At 42.9% G+C, this 27,925-nt stretch overlaps 1 protein-coding gene across 1 annotated transcript; it reads right to left on the reverse strand.

Moving 5' to 3' along the window:
• Positions 1–500: 500 nt before the first annotated feature.
• Positions 501–27,925, reverse strand: psmb5 (proteasome 20S subunit beta 5). Its single transcript, XM_024392230.2, is given in 4 exon segments — positions 501–754; positions 27,637–27,720; positions 27,723–27,778; positions 27,780–27,925. Coding segments are annotated over 4 exon segments (435 nt in total). The 5' UTR covers positions 27,821–27,925.

The following is a 27,925-nucleotide window of genomic DNA, read 5'->3' on the forward strand; positions in this document are numbered from 1 at the left end:
TTGAAAGGTAAACACTGCAGCTACTCCCCAATGATCACAGAGCAGGGTTAGAGCTATAGCTGTCGGTTGAGGAACAGAATACCTCAGGATCTCAACAGATGACAAAATACCAACAGAAAATGGGGAAAGGAGCTATATCAAGGGATGGAGAAAAGAAGAAAAAGATCAAATGACAGAAGTGAGAATGTGTTGTGTGTATGAATAAAATACACATCTACAGTAAACACAGGAGGAAAAACAAGAGGACCTAAATCAAATAAAAACACATTTCCTGTTTACAAAAACATCAAAGGTTTACTGAGAAAAGATTTGCTTTCCCAGTTTTTGTTAGAAGGTAGATCTGTAACGTTGTAAGAGATGCAGACTATTCCTACGCCGAGTAAGAGGGATTTGACTCATCAGCCTCTTCACTAGAAAACGGCACCCCCTATCTGAAACACGTTGTGTGTGGGAACTGCAGCAAACTGTTCGTGAAATGAATCCATCCCTCCTTCCCCTCTCTATATGTTCTGTTCCTGGTATTGGTGGTGCAGCTTCCATACGTCTTCCTGGTTCAGATTGACCTGTCCTCCGCTATAGGCGTCTCGGTATGTGGCCTGGTAGATGGCTCTGCGGCCCAACTCGCACGCCTCCTCTACAGACATACCCTGTCTCAGCCCGCTGTCCACCACTCCATACGCATACATGGAGCCAGAGCCCACCGCAAATAGGTCCCCACACACACGGTTCCCCTCTGAGTCCACGTAGTACAGCCCTAAAGAGGTAGGAGACGGGAGTCCGTCTGTACCATCTGACATTCAGGGAGGGGCGGGGAGTATAGCAAGGTAAGAAAGCAGCAAGGTTCGTTGCACAGGCTTCATGAATTCTGACTCAGGTGTTGAACTTTGTCAGGGAAATTGAGAAGGTGTACACACACACACACACTTCTCTCACACACACATAATAGATCCACACACACAGTGCGGTGCGGTGCCCTCCAGAGGGAATGTGAACAGCTGCATCCTCTCCGAGTAAACCAAGCCCAACAAAACCTGCTGATGAGGCGCACCCCGACACACTGCCTGTCTGTCCTCCCTCCCTTCCCGGGGAACTGCTCCAGGCCTTATTGATCCCTCCCAACACATCCAAATTAATTATCGACCCGTACCTGGTCCAAGCAGGTGACCTGACCTCGGAACTCAGAGGAAAGACAGAGAAAGAGACGGCCAAAGAACAACATCCACACAATAACAACTATATTCATATTTACACTCGCCCACTCACATAAGTTACACTTGATAATGCAAGTGTAACCCTCTCACCAGGCTCGAATTTGACTCTCACGATATTAACTTACGATATTAACTTAACTTATCTCAAATAAGAATCCCCATTGTCAACTATCTAGGGTGATGACAACTAAGGGTATTAACTTCAGATGGAATGATTATAGATTTTTGTTATTGTATAAGGATATACATTCCCATGCATTAAATGAAATTGAATTGAAACAGGAAATGACTCCACCAAGGCCACGTACATAAGGTTGAAGATGTGTATTATTACATTTTCAATGCACCACATCAGAATAAAAATAATAATTAAAAAAACAATGAGTCGTGCACAACCCATGTCCAAATTATTTCAAGCTTGCTTAACTTCGCTAGCGCGCGTTGGAGCTAAAAAAAAATGACAACACACATAAAGTCCAGAAGCACCCCACCGTTGTGGTTACTCACTACTCGTATATATTCCCTCAGCGAAGTGTGGCAGTTCTGTGCAGATTTCCTCACAAGATCCACAGCAAGCAAAGCTATCAATGCAGACAGTACTCTTTAGCAGTAACCGATATCCCATGGGAACATGAACTCCTTAATCTTTCCCAAGCAATTCTCTCTCGGTTTGACACGATTCTAGGCTAACCTCAAGGCTGTCAAATACCTCCACGATGAGATGGTAGCTTCAGTCTTGACTAAGTATTTCTTAACAAAATTATAGCAACTCTCTTATAAAATAAAACCGGTATTTCCCTTCAAAACTCGGTAGGTATGGGTTTGGTTCTATTTTTATCGTCTTCTTTTATTATTTTTCTTCACCAAGGGTCATAATGTAATGTCCATCCTTTTCTCAACTTCTCTCTCTCCCTCTCTTTTTTCCCCCAGGCCTCCCGTTAACCAGGTCAACTCTCCTATTGGCCACAGCTTAACAAGTGACCTTATTGGTCAAAACGTAAACTTAAAAGTAAACCAACCTATTCACTTATACATTACCAAGTAATTATAACAAATAAACGAAATACTTGGTTCTAACAAGGGTATTACACAAGCATGCACACACACAGTCATGATGGAGGCTGGTGTATCTGCAAGGATGACTTGTGAGACAGTTTGTTCCCCAACATGACTCACAGAGGGCTTGATCACAGTGACGCAGTGGCAGAGTGACTGGCACCACCAGCCTGCGTTGTGTTCCTCCGCCAGAGAGCCAACCTACAGATGATGAATCAGGAAGGGAAAGGCCTGTTTATCTCAATACCATCACAACGTGAACCTGTGAGAATTGTGGATCGCACACACAGGCTAGTGTTGCACTGTATACCGAAACTAGAACAACGGTTTGGTACTAGCTCTGTCAATAGCAGCCAATGTGTGGTGTTCAATGTAAGCCTACATTTCATGAGACTTTAGAGAAGAAAAGAACATGCCGGGCTTGACATTAACCTGGTTATCCACTTGTCCTTCAGACAAGGTGACTGAAAATGTTGGGTTTGATGCAAGAAACCACTTTACAAAATAAAATGCATCATTATTCTCAGACCATTAATAGAGAAACAGACAAATTACACTACCCTTTGCCTATTGTCTACTTAGCTTACTCAAGACTGTCTCAAAATACAACACTGCCCCTTTAAGACATAAAAAAGCTGTTTACCTGACTTGCTTTTCAAAGATGGATTGAAATGCACACATTTTGTGCTCTTTTAGGAATCAATCACTCCCCAATTGTTGACTAGAAATAAGTGGGCTAATAACTCACTAACTAGCAAAGAATATGAACAAATGTGCACAGGTGGCTACATGCAGCTCTCACTTTGATATCAAAACAAACACATCTACTCACAACCACTCATGCTATAAACACAGTCCAGTTCAAATTGAATGGCACAGATCCATATATGGCACATTGGCTAAATGCAGCTCTGATTGGTTATGGTGCACCGGTCTGAGTCATGCCTGTCAAAGCAATAGAATCCTACTCCAATACACTCTACCTACAAGAAAATCTCTCGCAGTTAGTTTTGCATACTAAATCTTGCATAGTTTGTTTTGTTTCGGTATGTTACATTGAAACTCTGTTTTTCTTTGAGCACAATTCCCACAGTAGTGCAAAACATTGATAGTGTTAACTAAAGGAGAAAACTTGTGTGAAGAAAGTTGAGTGAAGTTCAATCTGCTGCTTCTCTGCATGGGCTGCACATGCGCAGCTTAGAGAGAACATTGTTGGGAAGCGGGAGGGTGGGTGGATGGGTTATCTTTGTCTGCATTTTATGCATTGATTGTTTTTGTACCCGTAACCCCCCTCTGAAAAATTACAACTTAAAATGTTTTTTTGGCCAAACCAGCTTTATTTTGGTGTCCTCTGTTACATTCTACTGTCTTGATTCCATCTGAAACACACTGAAATGATTGAGTTTCCCTCCCAGATTTAAACAAATGCGTTGCGGTATCATGTTTACAATTTAAAATGACTGAAAATGTATACATTCAGTGTAATGTTCATTTTAGGGGATATCATCTAGGCCTATATGATCATGGCTATTTTCTAAGAGAACATTAAAACTTTTTTTTTTACATTTAACCTATCTTCTGTTGAGGTTAAAGAATTTTACTGCAAGATATGAATTGCCACAATTACAGTATGTTTGTTCTTCAAATTAAGTGTTTTATTAAAACTTTATCAAATGGAAAAATGGGACTAAAATAAAACAGAACAGATGCTCAATTAGGTTTTGGGCCCATATGTGTTAAGAGATAAATGCGTGTCAGTTAAATTAGTGAAATAATTTCAACATGTGTCTGCAACTCTTTGTGAATTGCAGTGTCATTTAAAAAAAAATAGAAAATGTGTTTAACTAACCCACAGATTTCTTCATCAATAACCTTGTAAGAGTCTGCTAACTTCCACAGGCTTCAAGGTTCCTTTTAAGAGGCATTTTGTCAGCTATCTGCACTACAGGTATGATTGAGGAATGATGCAAGTGTTAATCATGGGCTTTGCTACACAGAAAGCAGCACTTACTACTCCATTGTCAACACTTTGATTCAATTAGTAGACCTATATCAATATCTTAGAAAATACCATATAGTATTATTAGCTTTTAAAACTATTTTCTTTTATCATATTTTCGACCAGAGTGGGGATATCGCTCCACCAGCCTAACTATTGTTCCTGCAGTGAGGATGATTCACTATCTTCATTGAACGTTTTCATAATGTATCTGCAGATAATCGCCCAAAAGCGTACTAGTATGTAAATTAGGGAGCCAAATGACCCGCTCTTACAAATGCGATTCGGTAGGCTACTGACGAGTCACTCACTTTAACGTCATTGTCTGGCAAGTCATGATTGACTTCATAACAAAAATACTAACTAGTTCTTTAGTTGACTTGTCGTGATGCAATACCATTGACATATAACTACGTTGTATGATGTATGAATGGCGACGATATGAAATGGACTTTATTCAGTCAATTCGACACCATTTATAAACGAGTCAAGCTTCCTGTTCGTCAATCAAATCACAGTAAGCCTATACGCCAGCGCTTCGTGGCTGAATATGAAACACGCTAAATTGAATAACTGGTGCCAGAAAACAATAGGCTTAGCGGATTTCGACTCGTCGTTACCACATTATACGGGACGTGCAAATTGACTCACAGACGATGAAGGAGCTTCATGCTCTCTTCATACGTGAAAATAAATTAGCCTGCAACCACACACGAAGTACCGGAAGGCGGAACAGACAGCAGACTGACAGGTGCCTGTCCTATCAATAGATAGCTAGAAGATGCATATGCCTATCGTTCGTTCTAGCGGGAGAGGTCTTCCGAATTCAAAAGTAGCATAGATCATTTATATCGTTCGTTGTAGCGAGAGAGTGCACAGTTGAATTTTTTTCTGACTTGCGAATTGTTAAAAAGTGTCCAAGTTAATTTAAATGGGAAAAGTACCCGGCTGAAAATGTGTGTAACCGGCGCTGGTGGAAAACACTGGGAAATAGATTGTTTATCATCTGTAGATCCGTGAAATCAACCAAAACAAGTTCAACTCAATGCATAAACATATTCAATAGGAGTATGCATTAATTCACCTGTAATGTGAATAGGCCAAGACTACATCTTGATTTACCCAGTTAATCAATAGAGATTTACCATTCAAATGCATTGCCATTATGTAGTTAGGTTTTATGATTGATTCATTAATGCATAGATGTACATCAAATTTCAACATTTTTGAGAGCCATTTTTTTACTAGAAAAGTGCATTTCTTGAAGAAAATATGGTGTGCTTGCTAGATTGTATAGTAGTGGTAGTGTCTGGTTATAGTTGGAAAAAGTAGGTAGATTTAAACATGTATTGATTAATTGGCTGATTGATTGGATAGCCTTAACAAGTAAAAGTTGGTTTAGTGTCTCGAGCTTGAACGGTTCAACAGCTGTTGGTGGGTTATTTTTATAAGGGCACAAGGCGAGGCCCAGATGCAGACACGGGAGGAAGATGGTTTGAGTCTTTGATATTTATTAATCATCCAAAAGGGGTAGGCAAGAGAATGGTCGTGGACAGGCAAAAGGTCAAAACCGGTTCAGAGTCCAGGAGGTACAGTGTGGCAGACAGGCTCAAGGTCAGGGCAGGCAGAACGGTCAGGCAGGCGGGTACAGAGTCCAGAAAACAGGCAAGGGTCAAAACCGGGAGGACTAGCAAAAGAGAATAGAAAAGGCAGGCGCACGGGAGAAACACACTGGTTGACTTGACAAACTGGCACAGACAGACAGAAAACATAGCTTTAAATACCCAGGGGATAATGGGGAAGATGGGTGGCACCTGGAGGGGGTGGAGACAAGCACAAGGACAGGTGAAACAGATCAGGGTGTGACAATTTTATGCTGATAATGCAAATGTATATAGTTAGATTTGATAAATGTTTAATAATGAGAAGTCAGGATAGCCTGAACATTTGAACATTGGTTTGGTGTCTCTACCTTCAACGGTTCAGGTTGGTGGGTTATTTTATGCTACTTTATGTAGGAAAAGGGTGGCTAATTTGAAGAATCTAAAATATATTTGAATTTGTTGAGTACTTTTTTGTTTACTACATGATTCCATGTGACATTTCATAGTTTTGATGTCTTCACTATTATTCTTTAATGTAGAAAATACTAACAATTAAGAAAAACCCTTGAATGAGTAGGTGTTTCCAAACTTTTGACGGGTACTGTAAGTATTCAGACCCTTTGCTATGAGACTCGAAATTGAGCTCAGGTGCATCCTGTTCCACAACTACTACCTTATACACACATGTGTAAAGGGATAAAGAATATATACATAAAGATATATGAATGAGTGATGGTACAGAACGGCATAGGCAAGATGCAGTAGATGGTATAGAGTACAGTATATACATATGAGATGAGTAATGTAGGGTATATAAACATAAAGTGGCATAGTTTAAAGTGTCTAGTGATACATGTATTACATAAAGATGGCAAGATGCAGTAGATGATAGAGTACAGTATATACATATACATATGAGATGAGTAATGTATGGTATGTAAACATTATATTAAGTGGCATTGTTTAAAGTGGCCAGTGATACATTTTTACATCAATTCTCATCAATTTCCATTATTAAAGTGGCTGGAGTTGAGTCAGTATGTTGGCAGCAGCCACTCAATGTTAGTGGTGGCTGTTTAACAGTCTGATGGCCTTGAGATAGAAGCTGTTTTTCAGTCTCTCGGTCCCTGCTTTGATGCACATGTACTGACCTCGCCTTCTGGATGATAGCGGGATGAACAGGCAGTGGCTCGGGTGGTTGTTGTCCTTGATGATCTTTATGGCCTTCCTGTGACATCGGGTGGTGTAGGTGTCCTGGAGGGCAGGTAGTTTGCCCCCGGTGATGCGTTGTGCAGACCTCACTACCCTCTGGAGAGCCTTACGGTTGTGGGCGGAGCAGTTGCCGTACCAGGCGGTGATACAGCCCGACAGGATGCTCTCGATCGTGCATCTGTAGAAGTTTGTGAGTGCTTTTGGTGATAAGCCAAATTTCTTCAGCCTCCTGAGGTTGAAGAGGCACTGCTGCGCCATCTTCACAACGCTGTCTGTGTGGGTGGACCAATTCAGTTTGTCCGTGATATGTACGCCAAGGAACTTAAAACTTACTACCCTCTACTACTGTCCCGTCGATGTGGATAGGGAGGTGCTCCTTCTGCTGTTTCCTGAAGTCCACAATCATCTCCTTTGTTTTGTTGACGTTGAGTGTGAGGTTATTTTCCTGACACCACACTCTGAGGGCCATCACCTCCTCCCTGTAGACCATCTTGTCTTTGTTGGTAATCAAGCCTACCACTGTAGTGTCGTCCGCAAACTTGATGATTGAGTTGGAGGCGTGCATGGCCACGCAGTCGTGGGTGAACAGGGAGTACAGGAGAGGGCTCAGAACGCACCCTTGTGGGGCCCCAGTGTTGAGGATCAGCGGGGTGGAGATGTTGTTACCTACCCTCACCACCTGGGGGCGGCCCGTTAGGAAGTCCAGTACCCAGTTGCACAGGGCAGGGTCGAGACCCAGGGTCTCGAGCTTGATGACGAGTTTGGAGGGTACTATGGTGTTAAATGCTGAGCTGTAGTCGATGAACAGCATTCTCACATAGGTATTCCTCTTGTCCAGATGGGTTAGGGCAGTGTGCAGTGTGGTTGCGATTGCGTCGTCTGTGGACCTATTCGGGCGGTAAGCAAATTGGAGTGGGTCTAGGCTGTCAGGTAGGGTGGAGGTGAAATGGTGCTTGACTAGTCTCTCAAAGCACTTCATGATGACGGAAGTGAGTGCTACGGGGCGGTAGTCGTTTAGCTCAGTTACCTTAGCTTTCTTGGGAACAGGAACCATGGTGGCCCTCTTGAAGCATGTGGGAACAGCAGACTGGGATAAGGATTGATTGAATATGTCCGTAAACACACCAGCCACCACACACCTGTCTATATAAGGTCCCACAGTTGACAGAGCATGTCAGAGCAAAAACCAAGCCATTGGGTCGAAGGAACTGTCCGGAGAGTGCCGAGACAGGATTGTGTCGAGGGACAGATCTGGGGAAGGGTACCACAAAAACAATTTTGCAGTATTGGTGGTCCCCAAGAACACAGTGGTCTCCATCATTCTTAAAATGTAAGTTTGGAACAACCAAGTGTCATGCCCTAATCTGTTTCACCTGTCCTTGTGATTGTCTCCACCCCCTCCAGGTGTAGCTTATTTTCCCCAGTGTATTTATCCCTGTGTTTCCTGTCTCTCTGTGCCAGTTCGTCTTGTATGTTCAAGTCAACCAGCATGTTTTTCCCGTGTTCCTGCTTTTGCTATTCTCTTTTTGCTAGTCCTCCGGTTTTGACCCTTGTCTGTTTCTGGACTCTGTACCCGCCTGCATGCCTTGACCTCAAGCCTGCCAGCCACTCTGTGCCTCCTGGACTCTGAACGGGTTTTAACCTTTTGGATTACAATAAATATCAAAGACTCAAACCATATGCCTCTGACAAATCAGGGTAGAAGGGCCTTGGTCACTCTGACAAAGCTCTAGAGTTCCTCTGTGGAGATGGGAGAACAATAAGCAGAATCAGGCCTTTATGGTAAAGTGGCCAGACGGAAGCCACTCTTCAGTAAAAAGGCAGAACAGCTCGCTTGGAGTTTGCCAAAAGGCACCTAAAGGACTCTCAGACCATGAGAAATAAGATTCTCTGGTCTGATGAATCCAAGATTAAACTCTTTGGCCTGAATGCCAAGCGTCATGTCTGGAGGAAACCTGGCACCATCCCTATGGTGAAGCATGGTGGTGGCAGCTTCATGCTGTGGGGATGTTTTTCAGTGGCAGGGACTGGGAGTCTAGTCAATTGAAATAAATAAATTAGGCCCTAATCTATGGATTACACTTGACTGGGCAGGGGCGCAGTCAAGGCTGGGCCTTGGGAGCCAGGCCCAGCCAATCAGAATGAGTTTCCTCACAAAAGAGCTTTATTACAGACAACACTACGCAAATCTGCTTTTAGTTTCATGCACCGTGTTCCTGAACAAAATTCTAAATACATTTCATCTTGATGTTCTGGTACAGTTTGGGCAATTTAAAGTATTTATTGGGAACTTATTTTTGGAGGAAAAAATGTAACTGTGTGGGTGATTTGTGATGTTTTATGTTTAGGTAACACCCAGATGCACACTGTGTCGAGGTAACAAACGTTTATTACAACAGTGGCAGGCAAATGACAGGTCAAGGCAGGCAGGGTCAGTAATCCAGAGAAGGTGTAAAAGGTCCAGAACGGCAGGCAGTCTCAGGGTCAGGGCAGACAGAGGTCAGTAATCCAGTAAAGTGGGGTAAGGTACAGGACTTTAGGCAGTCTCAGGGTCAGGGCAGACAGGGGTCAGTAATCCAGTAAAGTGGGGTAAGGTACAGGACTTTAGGCAGTCTCAGGGTCAGGGCAGACAGGGGTCAGTAATCCAGTAAGGTGGGGTAAGGTACAGGACTTTAGGCAGTCTCAGGGTCAGGGCAGACAGGGGTCAGTAATCCAGTAAAGTGGGGTAAGGTACAGGACTTTAGGCAGTCTCAGGGTCAGGGCAGACAGGGGTCAGTAATCGAGTAAAGTGGGGTAAGGTACAGGACTTTAGGCAGTCTCAGGGTCAGGGCAGACAGGGGTCAGTAATCCAGTAAAGTGGGGTAAGGTACAAAACAGCAGGCAGTTTCAGGGTCAGGGCAGACAGGGGTCAGTAATCCAGTAAGGTGGGGTAAGGTACAAAACAGCAGGCAGTTTCAGGGTCAGGGCAGACAGGGGTCAGTAATCCAGTAAGGTGGGGTAAGGTACAAAACAGCAGGCAGTTTCAGGGTCAGGGCAGGCAGAACGGTCAAAACCAGGAAAGACTAGAAAACATGAGCAAGAAATAGGCAGGAGTAGGGAAACAAACGCTGGTCGGTTTTACGAACAAAATAAACTGGCAACAGACAAACAAACACAGGTATAAATACACAGGGGATAATGGGGAAGATGGGTGACACCTGGAGGGGGTGGAGACAATCACAAAGACAGTTGAAACAGATCAGGGTGTGACAATTTGTGCTTACCATGACTGTATTATTGGATATTAATGTGTGAGAGTGTGTGTGAGATATAGCACCTGGACAGGAGGAGACAGAGAGACAGCCTGGTGGTGGGGCTGCCACAGGAGGCCTGGTGCGGTGGAGGAGGCACCGGATGGACCGGACTGTGGAGGCGCACTGGAGGTCTCGAGCACCGAGCCTGCACAACCTGTCCTGGCTGGATACTCCCCGTATAGCCAACAGACCGCACTGGGCTGTGCTGGCGAACCGGGGACACCGTGCGTAGGGCTGGTGCCATATACCCCGGGCCGAGGAGACGCACTGGAAACCAGCTGCGCTGAGCCGGCCTCATTTCTCCTGGCTCGATGCCCACTCTAGCCCGGCCGATACAAGGCGCGCACTGGGCTATGCGCACTGGGGACACCAAATTTTGGGGCTGCCTCTCGTCTCTGTTGCGCTGCCGTGCTAACTCCTCATATCGCCGCCGCTCGGCTTTGGCTGCCTCCAGCTCTTCCCTGGGGCGGCGATATTCCCCAGCCTGTGCCCAAGGTCCCCTACCATCCAAAATCTCCTCCCAAGTCCAGGAGTCAAGAACCCTCTGCTCCTGGTTATCACGCTGCTTGGTCCGGTTGTGGTGGGTGGTTCTGTAACGAATCTCCTCTTCGTCTGAGGAAGAGTAAGAAGGATCAGACCAATATGCAGTGTGGTAAGTGTCCGTCATAATTTATTGACTGAACGCACAAAACAAAATAACAAAGTGAAATAGAAGAAACAAAACAGTTCTGTAAGGTGATATACACTAAACAGAAACTAACCACCCACAAACAAGAGTGGGAAAACAGGCTACCTAAGTATGGTTCTCAATCAGAGACAACAATTGACAGCTGCCTCTGATTGGGAACCATACCAGGCCAAACACATAGAAATACCAAACATAGAACAAAAACATTGAATGCCCACCCCAACTCACGCCCTGACCAACCTAAAATAGAAACATTCAAAAGGAACTGAGGTCAGGACGTGACATATATATTGCATTATACAGGGCACATTTGGATAAGAGACTTAGGTGTCAATATATCTTCCCTGTTAAATATACTGACGGTCAAAAGTTTTAGAACAGCTACTCATTCAAGGGTTTCTTTATTTTTACTATTTTCTACATTGTAGAATAATAGTGAAGACATCCAAACTATGAAATAACACATATGGAATCATGTAGTAACCAGAAAAGTGTTAAACTTATTTTATATTTGAGATTCTTCAAATAGCCACCCTTTGCCTTGATGACAGCATTCTCTCAACCAGCTTCACCTGGAATGCTTTTCCAACAGTCTGAAGGAGTTCCCACATATGCTGAGCACTTGTTGGCTGCTTTTCCTCTGACTCATCCAAACCATCTCAATTTGGTTGAGGTCGGGGGATTGTGAGGGCCAGGTCATCTGATGCAGCACTCCATTACTCTCCTTCTTCGTAAAATAGCCCTTACACAGCCTGGTGGTGGGTCATTGTCCAGTTGAAAAACAAATGATAGTCTCACTAAACCCAAACAAAATGGGATGGTGTATCGCTGCAGAATGCTGTGGTAGCCATGCTGGTTAAGTGTGTCTTGAGTTCTAAATAAATCACAGTGTCACCAGCAAAGCACCCCAACACCATAACACCTCCTCCTCCATGCTTTACAGTGGGAAATACACATGCAGAGATCATCCGTTCACCCACACTGTGTCTCACAAAGATACGGTGGTTGGAAGCAAAAATATCACATTTGGACTCATCAACCAAAGGACAAATTTCCCCTGGTCTAATGTTCATTGCTCGTGTTTCTTGGCCCAAGCAAGACACTTCTTATTGGTGTCCATGAGTAGTGTTTTTTTTTGCAGCAATTCGGCCATGAAGGCCTGATTCTCCTCTGAACAGTTAATGTTAAGTGTGTCTGTTACTTGAACTTTGTGAAGCATTTATATGGGCTGCAATATCTGATGCTGGTAACTCTAATGAACTTATCCTCTGCAGCAGAGGTAATTCTGGGTCTTCCATTCTTATGGAGGTCCTCGTGAGAACAAGTTTCATCATAGTGCTTTATGTTTTTTGCGACTGCACTTGAAGAAAAGTTCTTGAAATTTTCCGGAATGACTGACCTTCATCTCTTAAAGTAATGATGGACTGTTGTTTCTCTTTGCTTCTTTGAGTTGTTCTTGCCATAAAATGGATTTGGTCTTTTACCAAATAGGGCTATATTCTGAATACCCCCCTACCTTGTCACAACACAACTGATTGGCTAAAAATGCATTAAGAAGGAAAGAAATTCCACAAATGAACTTTTAACAAGGCACACCTGTTAATTGAAATGCATTCCAGGTGACTACCTCAAAGTTGGTTGAGAGAATGGTAAGAGTGTGCAATGCTGTCATCAATGCAAAGGATGGCTATTTGAAGAAATCTCAAATATTAAATATATTTTGATTTGTTTAACACTTTTCTGGTTACTACATGATTCCATATGTGTTATTTCATAGTTTTGATGTCTTCGCTATTATTCTACAATGTAGAAAATAGTAAAATAAAGAAAAACCCTTGAATGAGAAGGTGTTCTAAAACTTTTGACCGGTAGTGTATATATCTCTGTATTTTTAAACATGTTCATTTTTGCAAATGTAAAATCGTTAAAGTTAAAAAGCATACATAGAAATCTAAGTAGGGGCAGTCTGATCATCTCAACTTTGGTTTGGAGTTGATAGCTTAAAAAGTTTGAATTCTTCAAAAATATTTTCTCAAGCTATCCGAACTGGGGCAGTCTGGACATTTGGAAGTTGGTTTCGTGTTAATAGTTTAAATCATTGAAGCTCATATAAGACTATAAGAGAAATCTAGAGTTGTGCTTTGCCTTCAGCAAGCACATCTAATGATAATGATCTCAAAAGATGCCCAATGACTGAACAGATCAGTAGCGGAATTTCTGTCTGGATCATGTGCTGTTCTGTGACTTTGGCTAATATGCTTTTTTTTGCCATAGTATCGAGTATCATGATGGTATTGAGGATCATGATGGTATTGAGTATCGTGATAACTAACAAATAAACCATTGCCAGGTTCAGTATTGCCAGGGACCTCACGATACTTATGTGCGGTAAGATATGTATTGCAATTCACACAATTCTATATGTATTGCGCTTCGATACTGCAATTTTATTGCGATTTGATGTTCAAAATGTCTTGCTCGCTATACACCGATAGTACAAAACATTAGGAACCCCTGCACTTTCCATGGCAGACTGACCAGGTGAATGCTATGATAGCTTATTGTTGTCATTACACAATCAACTTCAATCAGTGTAGATGAAGGAGAAGAGACAAGTTAAAGTAGGATTTTTAAGCCTTGAGACAATTAGAGTCATGGATTTTTTTTATGTGTTGCATTCAGAGGGTGAATTGGCAAAACAAAATATGTAAGTGCCTTTGAAAGGGGGTATGGTGGTAGGTGCCAGGCACACTGGTTTGAGTTTGTCAAGAATTGCAATGCTGTTGGGTTTTTCACGCTCATCATTTTACTGTGTGTATCAAGAATGGCCCTCCACCCAAAGGACATCCAGCCAACTTGAGAACTGTGGAAAGCATTGGAGTCAACATGGGCCAGCATCCCTGTGGAACGCTTCTGACACCTTGTAGAATCCATGTCCTGACAAATTGAGGCTGTTCTGAAGACAAAAGGGGGTGCAACTCAATATTAGGAAGGTGTTCCTGAATACTAAGCGTATACTGAATACTCAGCGTACGTCTGCTGCAAAGAGACAAGATGACATGAGAAAATGAATTTTGATCAGTCAAGGAAATAGAAGTGCTAAAAAAATGCTGTCTCCCTATTTAAAAAGATGAGAGTTTTGGCGCAGGTACAGTCAACTCGCATAAATCTTTTTTCTTTATTGATACTTTGAGTCAAATATTGATAGATTGTCCACAAATAATGTAGCAAAATATAACTATCGATTTCAAGGATCATATCACCTCCACCCTACCTGACACCATAGACCCACTCCAATTTGCTTACCGCCTCAATAGGTCCACAGACGACGCAATCGCAGATCACACATTCTATCTGGACAAGAGGAATACCTATGTATACCTATGCTGTTCACCGATTATAGCTCAGCATTTAACACCATAGTAACCTCCAAACTCGAGACCCTGGGTCTCGACCCCACCCTGTGCAACTGGGTCCTGGACTCTCTGACAAGGTCCTGGACTCTCGGACAAACTGAATTGGTCCACCCACACAGACAGCGTTGTGAAGAAGGCGCAACAGCGCCTCTTCAATCTCAGGAGGCTGAAGAAATTTGGCTTGTCACCAAAAACAAACTTTTACAGATACACATTCGAGAGCATCCTATCGGGCTGTATCACCTCCTGGTACGGCAACTGCTCTGCCCACAACCGTAAGGCTCTCCAGAGGGTAGTGAGGTCTGCACAACGCATCACAAGCAAACTACCTGCTCTCCAGGACACCTACACCACCCGATGTCACAGGAAGGCCAAAAATATCATCAAGGACAACAACCACCCGAGCCACTGCCTGTTCACCCCGCTATCATCCAGAAGGCGAGGTCAGTACAGGTACATCTAAGCTGGGGCAGAGAGACTGAAAAACAGCTTCTATCTCAAGGCCATCAGACTGTTAAACAGCCATCATTAACATTGAGTGGCTGCTGCCAACATACTGACTCAAATTTCTAGCCACTTTAATAATTAAAAATTGGATGTAATAAATGTATCACTAGTCACGTTAAACAATGCCACTTTATATAATGTTTACATACCCTTCATTACTTATCTCATATGTATATACTATACTCTATACCATCTACGGCCATCGCGCATCCTATCGGGCTGTATCACCTCCTGGTACGGCAACTGCTCTGCCCACAACCGTAAGGCTCTCCAGAGGGTAGTGAGGTCTGCACAACGCATCACAAGCAAACTACCTGCTCTCCAGGACACCTACACCACCCGATGTCACAGGAAGGCCAAAAATATCATCAAGGACAACAAACACCCGAGCCACTGCCTGTTCACCCCGCTATCATCCAGAAGGCGAGGTCAGTACAGGTACATCTAAGCTGGGGCAGAGAGACTGAAAAACAGCTTCTATCTCAAGGCCATCAGACTGTTAAACAGCCATCATTAACATTGAGTGGCTGCTGCCAACATACTGACTCAAATTTCTAGCCACTTTAATAATTAAAAATTGGATGTAATAAATGTATCACTAGTCACGTTAAACAATGCCACTTTATATAATGTTTACATACCCTTCATTACTTATCTCATATGTATATACTATACTCTATACCATCTACGGCCATCGCTCATCCTTATATTTATATGTACATATTCTTATTAATTATTTTACACTTGTGTGTATAAGGTAGTTGTTGTGAAATTGTTAGATTACTTGTTAAATATCACTGCACGATCGGAACTAGAAGCACAAGCATTTCGCTACACTCGCATTAACATCTGCTAACCATGTGTATGTGACCAATAAAATTTGATTTGATTTACATCTCTCATACAAATCCTCCTGGCAGGTCAGAGCACAGTTCCCAGGCCAGTTAAGGCCAGTCAATTGGAGAACTGTTCTTCAAGAAACTGCTCTAGGAAGTCACATTTGCTTTCAACTGGCAAATTGCCCCTTCCTCCTTCTGATAATCACTGAGCTCCCTACCTTTGCGCCGGCATAATTTGCCATTTTTTGAGCTACGACTCTGAAGACTGAGAAAGACTTGTTAAAAATGTAATAGGGGAGACTTTTCTAAAATCAACCACTTATGCTAAGAGGCACACAGGAAGGAGGAGGACAGCTCTTTGGGCCAGGCAGGGATAAAAGCATCAACACTTTTTCACATCACACCTGGAATCTATATAGAGAAAGCAGGATCGGATGAAAAAAAGAGAGGGAGGGAGAGTGCCTCCCTGAGAAGCGGCATAGAATATAAGGAGGGGAGATGAGGGTGACACTTGTCGTGGCAGAACAAAATAATTTAAGTTCATGAGCCTACAGAAACCTGCAGTAAGGCAGCGGGCTGTGCGCAACGGAACGTTCCGGCGTAACGCCTCGCCTTCCACTCGACCAGCCAGGTGGCAGGTGGTTAAGCTCTTTTTCACGTCAACGCTGAGGAGCGTCAGAGTGACAGCCTTCAGAAGAGCAGAGGCTGGCATCACAGATGAGCAGTTTCTGTCTGTCTGAATATGTTTGTCTGTCCTTCTCACTAGAACACATCACTGGCTCCGCTCCGAGGAGGAAAATAAAGTGAAAAAAAGAACATGCTTCAAAAACAGACGCACAGCGTCACACACATGGGAGCAGCAGCTTGCCTTTACTGTAGTGCCAGCTATCTGAGCAAATCCCCTGACTCACTCCAGAATCCTATGCGGTTTGGTTTGAAAGTGCAGTATTTGGCCGTCAATACACTATCTCGTCTTACTTAAGTTTACAGTGCCCCTTCACTTTTTCCACATTTTGTTATGTTACAGCCTTATTCTAAAATGGATGACATTCATTTTTTTCCTCCCCTCAATCTACACACAATACCCCGTAATGACAAAGCAAAAACAGGTTTCTGGATTATTTTTTCAAATAAACTGGAGTTGTGTTTTAGGTCATTGTCCTGTTGAAAAACAAATGATAGACCCCACTAAGCGTAAACCAGATAGGATGGCATATCGCTGCAGAATGTTGTCATAGCCATGCTGGTTAAGTGTGCCTTGAAGTCTAAATAAATCACAGACAGTGTCACCAGCAAAGCACCATCACAACTCCTCCTCCATGCTTCACGGTGGGAACCACATATTGCAGAGATCATTTGTTCACCTACTCTGTGCCTCACTAAGACAGTGGTTGGAACCAAAAATATCAAATTTGGACTCATCAGACCAAAGGACAGGTTTCCACCAGTCTAATGTCCATTGCTCTTGTTTCTTGGCCCAAGGAAGTCTCCTCTTCTTATTGATGTCTAGTAGTGGTTTCTTTGCAGCAACTCGACCACAAAGGTCTGATTCATGCAGTCTCCTCTGAACAGTTGATGTTGAGATTAGGGATGCATGATATATTGGTAACCATATCTGAATCGGACGATATTAGCTACAAATGCCAACATCGCTATTGGCCCAATGTCTAGTTTAACACCGATGTGCAAAACCGATATCAATGCTGACGTGCATACCTATATAACGTAGGTAGATGACGTAATGACGGCACGAAAAATACAGCATTCCTAACCTAGCCCACAATGTCTGCAATGTGGATCTATTTTGAAGTTTCAAATTGAAGATAACAAAAGGGCCATATGCAGCGTTTGTGCTACTATTATTTCCCGAGGAGGGTAGAAAGTGAAATCTTTCAATACCACTAATCTAATTACTCATTTGAAAGTGCATCACCCCCAAACATTCAGCGACTACTTAGAACAAAAGCAGAAAAACTAAACGCACACTTCCAACAACCTAACAAGTTCAAGGCGAGCAGTCATTTGAAAGAGTAAGAGAATTTCAGCGAGACAACTCAAAGGCGAAATCCATTTACGCCAAGATAATGGAATTCATTGCCCTTGACAATCAACCATTCTCTGTTGTGGATGATGTTGGCTTTTGCCGACTGGTTGAGCACCTCGAGCCCCGGTACACATTACTAAGTAGGGAATATTTTTCAGATGTTGCCCTACCGGAGTTACAGAGTATCATTGAAACTCACATCCATGAGCTACTTGCTTTGGGCTACTTGCTATACACTGCTATTAGCTTCACAACTGACATTTGGACCAGCGTTGTCAGCCCCCAGTGGGTCGACGAGGATTTCGTAGAGGAACGTCGTATTGCATGCTCAAGAATGTGCTGGTTCTCATACCGCTGCTGCCATCTCAATGGCATTTGAGAACATGTTTGAAACCTGGAGACATGAACACACTCCTAGCTCCATTTGAACAACTGACTTGAGAAATAAGCTCATCAACTGCGTCAGCAGCAGACGTCATGATACCCTCTGTCATGTCATTGAAACACCTGCTCAACAAAACTGATGACAGACTGTTGCAGGAATTTAATTCCTCTGTTTTAATTCCCAATTCAAATCAAACACTCTGTCCATTCATAAGAATTTGTATGATCCTTATTTTATAGAAATGGACAGAGCCCTGTCTTAAAGTCAAATAGTAGCCTTTATTCACGAGAGTACTGAACACGATACAGTTTACCACAGGTTATACACAGACCGTGGGTTAAAACTTGCAAGAGTACTCTACTAGAGGCTGTGAACAAGTGAGTCGGTGGCATTCTCTCTGAGCCTCTTTACTGTGTCGCCACAATGCTCGATGCTAGGTACAAGAACCGCTACTTCGATGCAGACAAGAAACAGGGTTTATGTGAAGTGTTACAGACACAGCTGGACAAGATGGAAATGGATGGTTTTGATTATATTTTACTGGTAATGGGGACATACGTAAATGCCAACAAAATAACTTTTTGGTGAGTGAGTGAGTGAGTGTGCGTCAACTATTTAACTGTGCTAGAATGCTTAAAAGGCCGCTAGAATTTTAAACATTGGATATTAGTTGTGGCCAAAAATGGCATATCAGTGCATCCCTAGTTGAGATGTGTTTTTTACTTGGACTCTGTGAAGCATTTATTTTTGCGCTGCCATCTGAGTTGCAGTTAACTCTAATTAACTTATCCTCTGCAGCAGAGGTAACTCTGGGTCTTCCTTTCCTGTGGCGGTACTCATGAGAGCCAGTTCCATTATAGCGCTTGATGGTTTTTGCGACTGCACTTGAAGAAAAGTTCAAAGTTCTTGAAATTTTCCAGAATGACTGACCTTCATCTCTTAAAGTAACGATGGACTGTTGTTTCTCTTTGCTTATTTGAGCTGTTCTTGTCATAATATGGACTTGGTATTTTACCAAATAGGGCTATCTTCTGTATAGCACACCTACCTTGTCACAACACAACTGATTGGCTCAAACGCATTAAAGAAGGAAAGAAATTCCACAAATTAACTTTTAACAAGGCACCCCTGTTAATTGAAATGCATTCCAGGTGACTACCTCATGAAGCTGGTTGAGAAAATGCCAAGCGTGTGCAAAGCTGTCATCAAGGCAAACTGTGGCTTCTTTGAAGAATCTCAGATATAAAATACATTTGTTTTTGGTTACTACATGATTCCACATGTGTTATTTCATAGTTTTGATGTCTTCACTATTATTCTACAATGTAGAAAATAGTGAAAATTAAGAAAAACCCTGGAATGAGTGTGTCCAAACTTTTGACTGGTACTGTAAGTACTAGAAGTAAATCCAAACTTTTGACTTGTGATGGAAAGGCCCTTTAGTCAGTACTTTGTTGAAGCACTGTTAGCAGCGATTACAGCCTCGAGTCTCATTGGGTATGACGCTACAAGCTTGGCACACCTGTATTTGGGGAGTTGCTCCCATTCTCCTTTGCAGACCTTCTCAAGCTCTGTCAGGTTGGATGGGGTGCGTCGCTGCACAGCTATTTTCAGGTCTCTCCAGAGATGTTTGATCGGGTTCAAGTCCGGGCTCTGGCTTGGCCACTCAAGGACGTTCGGAGACTTTCCCAAAGCCACTGCTGTGTTGTCTTGGCTGTGTGTTTAGAGTCGTTGTCCTGTTGGAAGGTAAAAATTCACCCCAGTCTGAGGTCCTGAGCGCTCTGGATCAGGTTTTCATCAAGGACCTCTGTACTTTGCCCCGTTCATCTTTCCCTCAATCCTGACTAGTCTCCCAGTCCCTGCCACTGAAAAACATCACCCAGGCATGATGCTGCCACCACCATGCTTCACCATAGGGATGGTATTGGCCATGTGCTGAGCGGTGCCAGGTTTCCTCCAAATGTGAGGCTTGGCATTCAAGCCAAAGAGTTCAATCTTCATCAGATAAGAGAATCTTGTTTCTCATGGTCTGAGAATCCTTTAGGTGCCTTTTGGCAAACTGCAAGCGGGCTCTTACATTTTGTTGTGTAACAGCCACAGGGGCAAAAATAAATCTAGGTCCACCGAGAGTCGTCTGTTCTTTCGACCAATCGATTGGTCGAAATGTTAAGTGTATTTTTCCATATATAGACATCCTATGTGTTTAAATCAAATCATCTATATGCGCTGAGCTTGTCTGATGCTTTAAGTGCACTGTTTGATGAAATAATGAAGACACACAAATGACAAGAGCGGGTCCAACCACAATTGATTTGATTGTGCAGGGCCCAGACTTCCTGCACTGTGTAAAAAAATACAAAATAAATGGCAGCTAGCACCCACTGTCTCTCCTCCCTGCTGCAGCAGCCACCACAGAACATCAACAGTGTTAATCCCGCTGTCCGTGTTGCTGAAGCTGCAACATAATTACAGACATTTCTGACTGAAAAGTTTGGTTACCGAAATCCCCTCATATGTTTACGAAAAGCATTCCTTATTCACTCAGCCCTTGCTCTCTTTACGTGACATGTATGCATCGCACACACGACCTATAGCCTATTATAATCACATCAACAAATTGGTTATAACAAACTCAGAACACCGTAACACAATGACAGCAAAATGGATGCAGAGGACATGACAAATCAACTAAAAAAGGCAAATGTTAAACTGGTTGCTCGGGAGTTAAAGGGGAAGTCAGATGTGTGGAATACATTTGACTATTCCTGGAAAGTACTGGAGATCAAGAAAAATAAGGTCATGTAAGGAGCAAGTGCTGTGTGCATATTGTGTGTGACAAACAGGTGCTGTTAGATTACAATATAACTTGTCTGGCCGTTTGGAACAATGTAAACACTAAATAAATGAGAAGCATACTAGAGAGTCTGTTGTAAAGTTTTCTTTTGGAAAATACTTTATTACAGCATAGACTAAAAAAAGTCTCATTCATTCCTGAATGCAGTTTTCCGAAATAGAATGGATTATTATTTATGCAAATTATTCAAGTGTACATTTTTCTTTTATATTAAACTAAAATGCTTGATTGCATTTCAAATCATGAATAACTCATATGCTGTGTGATGACATTAACAAATTGCTGATTGATACAGAAGCATATATAACTACGGAAATATAGACCTAAGTAAGTTACGGTATTAAGACTAAACAGAATGTGCTCTTAGGCCTACAGTTTGATTGTGGTTATACAAGACTGCTATACTAAGCTTACTAATTATAATGACATTACAATATAATACTTATTGTTATAATGATGATCATAATAACAACAATAAAAAGGAGATTTTAAAAAATGGTTATTATTATTATAAATATGAATTTTTGGACAATTTGGAACAGTGTAGACACTAAATAGGCTGTAACGTAACAAAATGTGGAAAAAGTCAAGGGGTCTCAATACTGTCCGAAAGCACTGTATGTGGATGTTTTATAAATCAGGCACATTTAACAGTTGGGCTGTTGATTATAGACCTAATTAAGTTGGTTTCATCTCTCCACACTTTTCTTAGACAATTAAGGTAAGGACTTTTTTCTTGTCTTCTAACTCCGCTGCTGCCTCCGCTGCATTGTTCTCAACACCAACATGGGGATTAATATTGCTATTATGCACATAGCAACATGGTCTAGGAAAAGGCGCCAATTCAACAGCGCACCGATGTGTTACAGAACCGCGGACAGTGACCGCTACCCAACGGAGGAGAAAGGTCATTTGTTATAAACTAAATGTATTAGTGTTGCTTCATTGTTCTTACAGTGTAACCATATAAAAAATAAAAATATATATAAAAAAATACAAAATAAAAATCGAGCACACAGCCATGCAATCTCCATAGACAAACATTGGCTGTAGAATGGCCTTAGTGAAGAGCTCAATGATTTTCAACATGGCACCGTCATGGTATGCCAACTCTAAGTGATGTTATTGTGAAGTGGCAACGTCTAAGTGCAACAACGGCTCAGCCACGAAGTGGTAGGTTACACAAGCTCACAGAACGGGACCGCCAAGTGCTGAAGTACGTAGTGTGTTAAAATTGTCTGCAACACTCAGTACCGAGTTCCAAAACGGCCTCAGGAAAGCTAAGTCAGCACAGAAACTGTCTGGAGCTTTATAAAATGGGTTTCCAATGGCCGAGCAGATCACCATGCGCAATACCAAGCGTCGGCTGGAGTGGTGTAAAGCTCGCTGCCATTGGACTCTGGAGCAGTGGAAATGCATTCTCTTGAGTGATGAATCACGCTTCTCCATCTGGCAGTAAGACGGAGGAATCTGGGTTTGGCGGATGCCAGGAGAACGCTACCTGCCCCAATCCATAGTGCAAACTGTAAAGTTTTCTGGTGGAGGATTAATGGTCTGGGGCTGTTTTTCATTGTTCGTGCTAGGCCCCTTAGTTCCACTGAAGGGAAATCTTAATGCTACAGCATACTCATATTCTGGACGATTCTGTGCTTCCAACTTAGTGGCAACAGTATGGGGTAGGCCCTTTCCTGTTTCAGCATGACAATGCCCCACATGCCCAGAGCCCTGGCCTCAACCCCATTGAACACCTTTGGGATGAATTGGAATGCCGACTGCGAGCCAGGCCTAATCGCCCAACCTCACTAATGCCCATGGCTGAACAAATGGGGGACCAACTCGATATTAATGCCCATGATTTTGGAATGAGATGTTCGATGAGCAGGTGTCAACATACTTTTGGTCATGTAGTGTACTTTTTTTGTCTCTCAAAATCATTGTAATGTGGTTACACCTTAATTAAAAAATCGAAAATGAAAATGATTCAAATCTAAAAGACAAAATTCAACCAGAGAGCGTGCTTAGGTCACAGGAGAAGTCCGCACTTGACGGTTGCACTTGAATCATTCCCACGGTGAATGGCAAAGCCCACGAAGATGAAACCAAACACTGTTGCAGAGACTTTGATATTACCAGCCGCAATTGATAGTGAAAACAGTGTGTGGGAAGACAGAGGCACAGAAACTCTCCACAATACCTTTGTCAGATAAACACTGCGAAACTAAGAATTGATGCTATAGCTAGCAATCAAGAGGAAACTGACTGAGCGACTCAAACTTCCCATCGTATACTCTCTAAACTCTCTAAATGGACGCTAGCTGCGAAGGGCCGAGATGTGTTGACTTTTGTTCGCTACATGTTCGGGGACGCTATTCACAAGAACATATTGTTCCATCTCACGATTCCTGAGCATGAAACGGCACATGGGATGTTCAGTGTGCTGCAAGGATATATTGACGAAAAACAGATTCCATGGGATTGAATGGTGGGCTTTTGCACAGATGGGGCTCCATCTATCACGGGACGGCAGACAGGCCTCTGCACTCTAGTTATGAATGTGTCTCCCTCTGCCATATGGACGCATTGTATGATACACCCACTGGGCTATAATGGATACACCGAGAGCAACTGGCGGCAAAAGAGCTGAGCGCAGAACTCGGGAGATATGCAGGAGGTAACTTTGATTGTAAACTACATCACGCACATCTGTTCGCAAAACTATGTGGAGATATGGGATCAGAGCATGACAATGTTCTATTTCAGGCTTGGTGGTTATCGAGGGGGAGTATTGGAAATATTTTGTTGAATTGAGAGAGTAACTGTTGTCATTCGCAATGGATGTAAAAATCAGACTGTTGACTTTTAAGGGAAATATTATAATTTTTTACAGACGAGTGACCGAATCAGCGAAATCAATTTGAATGGGATCCTGGCTCAGTTGAGATGCCGGTAAGTGAAATCCACAGTTTATCAAGCTGTCATGTGACCGAATGCTGCAGGCAACTCATTCACGGTCACTATGGAGGAATTTTGGTTCCTGACTCAAAGGGAATTACTGTGCAGTCTCCCTCAGAGCATTAAAACTCACGGTCCTGATTCAGTGCTCTCCTCTGCATTAAAAACAAATATCGATCCAGGTTGGATGTGACAGGAGAGATGTGACAGTGCACTGTCGACTATACCCCCTGACTTTGAAAAGCACCCAACGCGACTATGCGTCTAGCACACCCATCTCATTAGTGGTGGTGAGATAAGAAATGACGTCAGACTCATTTGTAATTGACTGCCATAGCCCCACATTAAAAGTATATGATGGTGAGTTGAGAATACAAATCAGAAATACTGTTAGAATGTTTTGAAATGAACAAATCTTGGCTGTTAATTACTTAATTTTTTTCTCTCAGGTGGTTGGGGTAGTGAGAATGTTCAAATATCAAAATCGGGTCATGGGCCCGGAAACCCCTCTAATACCTGATATTATAAAAGTTTATTGAAAATGAAAAACAGAACTCTCATTTCGATATGTATTCAATACTTTGTAAAAGCACCTATGGCAGCGATGACAACTTTGAGTCATCTTAGGTGTGTCTATCAGCTTTTCACATCTGGATTTTAGGATTTTTTTCCCCCTATTCTTTGCAGATTTTCTCAAGCTTTGTTAAGTTCGGTGGGGAGGCGAGGTGAACAGAAATCTTCAAGTCTTTCCACAGATTTTCAATGGGATTCAAGTCTGGGCTTTGGCTGGGCCACTCAAGGACTTTCACATTCTTGTTCTGAAGCCATTCCAGCATTGTTTTGACAGTTTGCTTGGAGTCATTGTTCTGTTGGAACGTAAAATCTTCACCCCAGTCTAAGGTCATTTGCACTCTCAAACAGCTTCTCATCAAGGATTTGCCTGTATTTGGCTCCATTCATTGTTCCCTCGATCCTTACCGGTCCCTGCCGCTGAAAAGCATCCCCATAGCATGATGCTGCCAACACCATGCTTCCCGGTTGGCATGGCGTTAGACGGGTGATGAGCTGTACCCATTTTTCTCCAGACATGGCACTTTGCATTCAGACCGGATAGTTAAATTTTTTGTGTCATGAGACCACAGAATGTTTTTGCCTTATGCTCTCAGTCTTTCACGTGCCTTTTTGCAAACTCCAATCGTGTTGTCATGTGCCTTTTTCTCGGGAGTGTCTTCCATCTAGCCACTCTCCCATAAAGCCCAGATTGGTGGTGCCTGCTGTCCCTCTCCTAGGTTCTTCCATCTCAGCCAAGGAACTCTGTCGTTCTGTCAGAGTGGTCATTGGGATCTTGGTCACCTCCCTGACCAAGGTCCTTCTTGCCCGGTTGCTCATGTTGGTTGGACGGCCAGCTCTAGGCAGTCTGGGTAGTTCCATATTTTTTCAATTTCCCAATAATGGAGACCTCTGTGCTCTTGGAAACTATCTATCTATCTATATATAGTTTTATACCTTTCCCCAGAAGGGTATATATGCTTCAGCTCAATTCTCTCTCGGATATCTACGGACAGTTCATTGTACTTCATGGTATAGTTTCGGCTCTGACATGCACTGTCAACTTCAATAAAGTTGTTGTGACATCTCAATGGATGGACTTGAACCCAATTTGGAGTGTCATACCAAGGGGTGTGAATACTAAAAACATGTTTTCATTTTGAACAACAAAATGTGGAATAAGTCAAGGGGTGTGAATACTTTCCGAAGGCACTGTAATGTCAGTTCACTACTCTAGAACTTTATTTGTGATAGCTAATAGTCAAGATATTCTCATTTCAAAGCTGATTGTCAACATAAATGTTGTTAATTCACTGGTACTTGTTAGCTAAATGACTTGTCTTTCCCTTGCTGAGCTGAACTGCCTGGCTACATGACTTGCGAGTAGTGTCTTTCTTTTCTCTAGAAGACCATAGGCTGCTTCTATGAAAATGTTGATCAGTAGGCTAACTTCCCTGGATTTAATTCCGCTGGTCTAGCTACATACACTCCGTCTGAAACTGCCATCCTAGAAGTCATTAGTGCAACTTCAAAATAAGAAGTTGATAACGTCATCATGTAGAGTGGCTCTGGCCCGACCCAGCGGTTTCTGGGACCAATCAGAACGGACTGAATGTGTTCGCATGTAAGACATCCAGACTCGTCGTGGAAAAGAAATGTCAGTTGGCCAGAGAGATTTGAAAAGATAGCCAGACGAAGGCCTAACATGATTACAACTGAAAGGGAAGAAGGTCATGTCATCTGTAGCCCCATAGACCACTGAAATCAACCAAAATTAGCTCAATAACTCAAGACATGCACACAGTCCTATAGAATATGATTTCAACTGTATTGTGAGTAGGCCTATACCGTCTTGATTTACCCAGTTTACCATTCAAATAAGTTATTACCATGATGTAGTTAAAAAAAACATGTCCAATCTATTGTATGGTTGTTGTATAATGTATTTGTTAATCCATACATGGTGGTCTCAGGGAAAATGTATCATCAAAACGTTCAAATGTGAAGATATGTGTCATAACAATAACAGGCCACCGGTCTCCTTGACACCCACAAATCAGTGTCCGTGTCGGCCCTTTAAAAAAAAAAACATATTGGTCCTTCTCTAGTTTCGAGTGGAGTGCGTGCCCTCGCTGCCTAGCAACCAGGCACTAAGCATTTCAACAAATGAGTATCATGGCATTACATATTTGTCAAGCTCTTAACTGTACTTTATTCGATTTATTTCACGTGCCGCTTAAGACACCCAATCACCAGAATAACTGTGCTTGACATCATTGTAGCCGCTAATGAGCCTTCTCTTAATCGAGATTAATTTAATTTACATGACATTTACCTCACCATTCAATCACTGGCATTGTAGCTGCCGCCGTTCCTATTGAACTAATACTGAGATCATTATTCTCCTGATTGACTGCAGGATTTAACACGTGTCACTTAGGTCCCAGGCTGTCTGGAGGCCAGTTATTGTCCACACATACTCCCCCGCTCTATGAACAAAGCTCATCGATCAAGCAGAACAACATTATGCATGCAACCCAATTGTAAGGGCAGAGACCCTGCGTCCATCACCGCGCCGGCACTCCCTGGCCCACAGTCCCAGCCCTATTGATTTCCCATTACGGTGTCACTGTGCAGCCCTCTTTAAGCACATCTCCAGTGATGTACTGCCTCTTACTGCACAGTATCCAATAGCACAAGTCAAATCCACAGCAGGTAAACAAGAGTGGGGCAGCAGTGCTATCTAGTGGCAGCCGACAAAACTGTACTTAATCCGGTGTTTAGCAGAGACAGGGGAGGTTTGCTCAGTCACTGCTAACTACTCCTATTAGGAAATATGATACAATAAAGATATCCTACGCTCTGAGCAGCTTCTAAATCATGCTCATATTGCTACCCTTGGTCTGAGTATGTGAAAAACAGTGCGTACATAGTTCAGCTGATGGTGGTTTAAACATATACATGCATGAATGGGATTCAAGTCTATTGGGGTTACTAATGTGTGCTCAGGTGTATGAAACTATTAACCTGGCCCTCTCTTGTCCCAGCCACACACCATGGTGCCCATGCTGAGGCCCATGCCTTTGTACTGGTATACCATGTTAGCCAGAGCTTGGAGGTGGCTCCCACAGAGATGCACTCCTTGTTGCGGAGCTCGTAGACACGACAGCAAGCGCTCCCAGAAGCTGCAGTCAGCTGCACCTCCAACCATGGTGCCCAGCAGGTAGGGGTTGAACTCTATCACCTTCTTCACTGTCTGGGAGGCGATGTAGGCGCCAGCTGTGGCCCGAGAGTCCACTGCCACGATGACGCCATG

This window comes from Oncorhynchus tshawytscha, linkage group LG28 (genome assembly GCF_018296145.1).
Source record: "Oncorhynchus tshawytscha isolate Ot180627B linkage group LG28, Otsh_v2.0, whole genome shotgun sequence".
NCBI classification, from domain to species: Eukaryota; Metazoa; Chordata; class Actinopteri; order Salmoniformes; family Salmonidae; genus Oncorhynchus; species Oncorhynchus tshawytscha.